Source organism: Trypanosoma equiperdum (assembly GCF_001457755.1).
Source record: "Trypanosoma equiperdum strain OVI genome assembly, contig: ctg_1425, whole genome shotgun sequence".
Lineage (NCBI taxonomy): Eukaryota > Euglenozoa > Kinetoplastea > Trypanosomatida > Trypanosomatidae > Trypanosoma > Trypanosoma equiperdum.
Genome location: NW_027123422.1, coordinates 26,411 through 32,963, shown reverse-complemented (window position 1 = coordinate 32,963; position 6,553 = coordinate 26,411). Strand labels below are relative to the sequence as shown.

At 51.4% G+C, this 6,553-nt stretch overlaps 2 protein-coding genes across 2 annotated transcripts; both read right to left on the bottom strand.

Annotated features, from left to right (window-relative positions):
* Positions 1-156: 156 nt before the first annotated feature.
* TEOVI_000625300 (uncharacterized protein) lies at positions 157-2,325 on the bottom strand (the record flags this gene model as incomplete). Its single annotated transcript, XM_067221390.1, has 1 exon — positions 157-2,325. The coding sequence occupies one exon, from the start codon at positions 2,323-2,325 to the stop codon at positions 157-159; it is 2,169 nt and encodes a 722-aa protein (XP_067077491.1).
* A 2,617-nt stretch (positions 2,326-4,942) lies between these two features.
* On the bottom strand, positions 4,943-5,947 carry TEOVI_000625200 (mitochondrial carrier protein; the record flags this gene model as incomplete). The annotated part of the gene is made up of 1 exon (XM_067221389.1): positions 4,943-5,947. The coding sequence occupies one exon, from the start codon at positions 5,945-5,947 to the stop codon at positions 4,943-4,945; it is 1,005 nt and encodes a 334-aa protein (XP_067077490.1).
* Positions 5,948-6,553: the final 606 nt, after the last annotated feature.

Genomic DNA, 6,553 nt, shown 5'->3' with positions numbered 1-6,553 from the left:
AAAAAAAAAAAACGACGGCAAACCATTAACTAATATCGGCACTCACTTAGCCCGCCACCTCCGATTCCAATAAAACTTCCACCCAGAGGGTGGCCACACACACTAACAAAATTCATCAGTGCATGGTGGTCACGGTCGCTGCTTTAGCATTTTGTATTACGATGAAGGCCCTGTGGGCTGCAGCTTGTTCCGCTCCACAATGAACGACATGGCGCGCATCCATAGATCCCTGTCCTCTTCGGTAAGGAATGTAAGCGCCAAGTCACGCTCATTGAACCTCAAAACCGCACACATCTCGTTTGGAACCGCACTTCCGTTGTGGTCTTGAACGACACCCCGCTTGTCTCGCTTGAAGAAACGCGAAAACTGTTCGAGAGTGCCCTCACACAGAGGAGACGCACAAAAAAGTGTGTGTAGACTAAGTGCATTCTTGCAACCCTTAAGTGAAGCGCTAGTAAGGGAGGTGGGGGACGGGCCCCAGATGAGATGTGGGGTTGGTGACGCACCGCCGCGTTTAGCGGGCAACATCTCCACACGGAAGTAACGCAGATGCGGCCGGCCACCCGTCACGTGCTTGCAGATGTTATTGCCGCGGCGCAGCATTGGGACGAGACCATGCAGCGGACATCCCACAGCCCTGCCGGACACACCGCCACGCTGCCGATTAACGGCTTCAGGAGTGGTTTCCATGGACGTATTTGCGCAAGCCGCAGCAGACCGACATGACAACGCACGCTGCCTTGAGGCAGCGGATCGGGAAGCGCTACGTCCTGCACGTAACCCGGCGGCACTAAGATCTCGCTGGCCAAGGGCGCGTGAGTGGGCTCTGAGGCGCTGCCGTGACAGCGCACAGGGTTGTTGCGATTGGGGCAGAGGACCCCCAAACTGGCTTGAATTTACGGGAACTGCCCGCCATGCTCTCGCCCCCTCCAAGCCCCTCTCCCCGGAACGATGGTGAGGTGATACATCGCATGCGTCACCTCCGTGTACATCCCTTCTGTCTACACTGTGACGAGGGGTTCCCTTCGTTAGGATCGGGAAGTCTTCCGGCTCCACAACACAGGCAACAACAGGGTCCTCATCCTTGAAACCCGCACGACCAATACCAACAGAGTCTCTATAGTCACGAACGGTACGGTACATGTCCACATAGAAGCACTGCACGAGGCCAAGCACATCCTCCGGCGTCATCGTTTCGAGCCCCTTTCGCGATTCTTGTGCATCCAACGCGTAATGGTTCTTCAGATAGTAAATGATCGTGTGGAGGTTTTCCGCGTGTACATCGGAGGGAAAAGTTGTCGGGTTTGAGCGGTTTTTCCCACCTTCCCTGCGGCCGAGGCTACTGCTGCTGACGTTAGCGGCATTATCAGCGGCCATGCGATCACTGAGCCTGGCGGTAGGTGACAAGCTACTGTTCACCGGAAAGCTAGAGAAGCCGTTGCCGCTGACACCGGTCGCGAGACCATCCCTCCTGCCACCCGTGGAGTTACTGCTCACCGCAACACGTTCCGGCCTACTTCCTTGTCGGCTCATATCGGCGCTACCTCGTCGCGAGACTGGCTTGGAGAGCGCGCGATCACAACCGTTACCGCCGTCAGGTCCCGAGTTTTTGAAACATTCATCGATGGAGGAGTGGTTGTGAACCGCCACAATGAGGCCCTCCTCACCGCCACGCCTCTCCCGCAGTCGCCCTACCTCGCCACGACCCTTCGTGCCGTACAAAGCTGTAAGAGAATCGTCGCGCCTCATCAGTGTCTCGTCTGCATCTTGCCGCCTGCCGGAAGGATCCAGCGACGTCACATCCTGGTAGCATTGCTTCGAGGATGTGCGAAGGAAGGGCTGTGACATTGAAGCCTGCTTAGGATCAGCTTTCGACCCACGTCGTGATGCTGCCGTCTTCCGTACGCCACCATCAAGCGACGTATTTCCAGGTTGCGAAGGTTGATTGATCATGTGTTTTTTGTCATATCTCAGGGGCTCTGCCTCCACAAACTCCCCGTTAGTTGCAAGCGATGGCACTCTAGTGGTTGCGCCGGACGCATAATTGGGCCCCTGGTTGTGACTAAAGGTATCTGGACCGACATGCATGCCACTCACCGCACTGCCCCTTCTGCTGCACCCACCCGGTCGTTCACCAATCGACCTGCGCTCACCAACACTTTGGTGAGGCCTACTGCTGGCACGCATAGGTGCCACCTGGTGGTCTATCGAATGGTCGTACGCCGGCGTCACAGATCCTGTCATGTCCTGGTAATGATGTTGCTGTTGGGGGTAAATCTCCTGCTCTAACGGAAAACAACGGGAAGCCGAATTTCTTCGACTCATTTTATAAGGGTATCAAAGGGACTTACTACCCCGCCACCTTTCGTCCCTGCTCGTTTCTAACACCTGTCAGTCGTTGTCGCTTGACGCTCCCCTCGACTTGTCGACTTTCTCTACTTCCCCTCCCCTTTCGTCCCTCTTCTTTATTATATATATATATATATATGTTGCTAATTCACAAACGCTGCCTGCAGCCGTGACTCCTTTGATACCAAATAGAATAGTAAACCACGGAAGTCACTCGCACAGAACCACTCGTAACACTCGGAACCGCCACACTCGGGATGTACGGCCACAGCAACCGCCACCTCTCAACGCACACGCACACCTCTTCCTTACCACAGGACACACGTTGCACCTTCCCCCCTCGCTTCAAGTGCTTCGTGTATGGCCGCGTATGAGTGAACCTAAGGTGTATTTGTTTTCACTCTTGTGGACGTACTTCGTAACTGCCCCCACGTCTGTATATCAACCTGTATATCTATAAATATATGTTATGTACACCTTTGCAAAGTGACTAGGAACCTAATGCGTCACAAGAGACAAGGGGTCCCGCTACTTACGAGTACGGCCCACTTTCCCTGCCCTGAAACTGATGGGAACCTCCTCTTGTTGAAATGAAAGAGTGATATATATATGTTGCACAAAATATAATTTAAAGGGACCAAATAAGCGAAACACTAGCAACAGAAGTGGGGAAGAAACGCCCCACTTCAACAGTTCCCACCCCTTCTAACTCAGTACTAACGGCAGCGCTACAAGCGGATGTTCCTTTCGCCGCTACCATGAGTGCGGGTGGTTTTTAGCAAGCACACACACAAAAAAAAAAAAGAAAACAAAGGCGAGGCAATAAGAGGAGAATGGGGGAGAATCGTACCGTCAGTGAGCCTGGCTAAAGGTGCAACAGCTGAATCAGGGAAAAGGGATTTCTAAACAAGAAGGAGATAGTGTGAACAAATTAAGAAGTTTATAGAGGAAAAGAAAGCAGAACGGATGCACAATAGAACACAATTAACGCGCTACACAAAAAGAATATAATGAAAAGCAGGTGCCTCCCCGTTACGCTATTAAATTTCGTTTTTTCACCCCCTCCCCCTCACCACCTAACACAACTCACGAGAGAAGATGGTACCTCTCAAGCTGTAAAAAAGGGGGGATGAAACACTTGAGAGCAAAGCCACTCACCTCTCCCACCTTACCTTCCACACACCCCCATAACTACCAGCGGCCCTTCCACAGAGATGTGACCTCTACAGACATGCATTCCTCCTCCTCCTTCCTCCCTCTGCCCACCACGCAAAAATATCACCAGCAAAAGAGGAAGCAACCAGTGCAAAAGACGCCATGACCGCACCTACCAACCACAACAAGGGGAAATATCAGGTCATGTCATTGCCCACGCTACACAGATATATCCATGCCTTGTACAACCAATTGCAGCGGCACTGGCGCCGTATGCATGTAAAGGCAATGACTGAGGGTACATTAATCGAGCAGAGTTAGTACAGAAAGAAAATGAAGAGGATTTTTTTGCAAACCTGGCAGAGTGATACGTAGAACAATATCGAAGGTGAGCTTCCACAGGAAGAAGGGACTACTAGACTACAACGGCGGGCACAGTAGTAGAAATTATAACAACAAAACCGGTGTTCAGGAGCGAACTGCAACGTCCCTGGGTTCTTTTGGCTTGCCACAACATGTGCTGGCTAATCGACTGCAAAGGACAAAAAATTATAATGGTAAAAGAAGGTATGCACTAACAGAGAAAAGAAGCGGAGACAAGGCGACGAAGAACAGAACAGGCACAGACCTCATGTACAAAAATAGAAAGAGAATCGCTGAGTAGAATTGAATGGTTGACTGTTGTTACCATCCATAGAAGATAGAGAAAGGGACGCCGTAAGGCCGATAGTGTTTAATACGCGTAACCGCCACAAGGAGTGTAATAATCCTAACCGTACTTGTCCCCCACTATCATCTTCCCACTTGTGGTCCCATCACAGACACCACACTCAACCAACACAAGGCGATGAAAGGAACTGTAAGGGAAAGGGAACGCATTATTCCTCTCACTCGCTTGTACTCAACTAGCTGATGCGCTTGCAATTCCCACTTCCTCCTCATCTTATACTCGCTTCACAGCTGCATAACTCCCTTTGAATTGGGCCTCAGCACAGGACCCATCACACACAAGCAGACACATGCATACACAACTTTGCTGTTTCCGCCAACTCTCCAAACTGGTAGCCGGGTTTTGTGGGTTGGACATCAACTGAACCGATATATTCTCGGCGGACCACCAACGTAAGGCAACTGGGTGTTGACACAGTAGCTGCACAAAGAGAAATAAAGTAACAGACGTATAAATATCAGTCGTATGCACTTCCTGTCATAAACTTCTCAAATGCAAACAGCAACGCGCACGACAAAGATGGATCTGCTCCATACCTTTCAACTTAACTCAACTCTCACAGTCAAATAAGCTAACTCCATTGGAAACCGTGTGCAGACACAAACACAAACAACTAAAGGGGCACACCAACTACACATTAACTGGCAACCGGCATCGTCACTACATCCGCAGTAAGCGCTGAAAAGCAGGCAGCATGGTCCAAAGATTTCAGGCAGCCGGTAAAAACCACATATAGAGTGACGATATATAAACCATGCGCACCATCGTGAACGCAGCCCCACGATAAAATCCGGCGATCCCCTCCGTCGAAAGTATGTGATGGAAGCAGTGCCGTGCCGAAGCATAGCGAAGCCCGTCCATCGTAACCGCGATCATCATACGGCGCCTCATCGTGTCGAGGGGATGCAAACCTAACGTCGATACTGCCGAGACACCGACACCTGCGCCCACTTGCACCACAGTCGCCGTGTAACCCTCGGGCTCGGATGGTAGTCGCGAGAGAACCTGCTGCGTCAAGCCCGTGTACATGACGCCGTATATTATACTTCCGGTTACATAGAGGCCAAAACCCGCGTAAAGGAGATGTGGGGCCTCACTAAACACAGATTGGGCGAAGAAGGCCAAACTGTGGCGATAATCATAAAGATCACACGGACTACGCCTCAAATCCACCGCAAGGCGGAAACGTGCAAACTCCAGCGGGTATGACACCGCAGAAACAGCCAACGCGCCGCATAGAATTGATGCATATGTGGCGGCCGAATGCCCGAATGGGAAAACCCGTGGGAAGTTGTTGTATACCCACATCTGCATCGGGCCCCCAAGAAGCATGTGCGCAGCGGTAACGGGAAGCAACGACCCTACTTGAACAAGATTACCACGCCAGAAACTACGAATCCCCTCGATAGAATGAATGCAACGGAAGCAGTGCCATGAACTGCGGAAAGTACGATCAAGAACACCCGTGCGCTGCAGTTCCTTCTGGCACTGCATAACAAACTTAATACGATCAAGTGGAGCGACTATAGTACATAAGCAACACTTCTGAACACACGCCACCTGGAGGGACTGCACCGATATGTTGTCAGAGGGATCGTTACTAAAGTCGTTGGGTGCCTCAGACTCCATCTCATTATCCAGAGGAAGTGGATCCCCCAATGCACGTTTCGCCTGCCGCTGGAGCCCGGGCTCCTCACCATCGCCACCAACCATGGAGGACTAAGAGGCCTTCGACTAAACCAGTGGAAGACGAATGAAAAGTGAAGTAGTGACAGAGCCTCAAAGGGAAGACATTGAACTAAAAAGCAACGACGAAGTCGAGGCGAGAACCCATTTCTTCCGGTCGCGCTAGGAAACGGCTTCCCTTTCTTCACCCTCTCCAGAAACATCAGGGGAATATCGTGGGGATCTACACTGCCAATTGAATACATGCACATCACCCCCTGCTGATCTACCACTCACAACCTGACGCTCGACGAAACACGAGATCCCACTCTGGAGACAGAAAATGGGGATGAAAATGAGTGGGAGATGAAGGAATCCGGGGTTCCACCATTTGTTCCGTTGCTCCGTCTCCGCGAACGCGTGTCTGTGCACCTCACACACTCTGTCCCTCTGCTCATAGCCCCGCATTCGTCTCGCCGACAAGCTTCACCATGTGATGTTGCAGCGCCCCTCCACTTTCAACACCAGTAAGCTCCAACCACTTCCACTATTCACACCTTTTGTACCAAGCACTACCAAATGGAAGATGCGGCGCCAGCAGGTGCGAAGAAGATGATATGAAGAGCAGACAAAACAAAATAACATACGGACAAG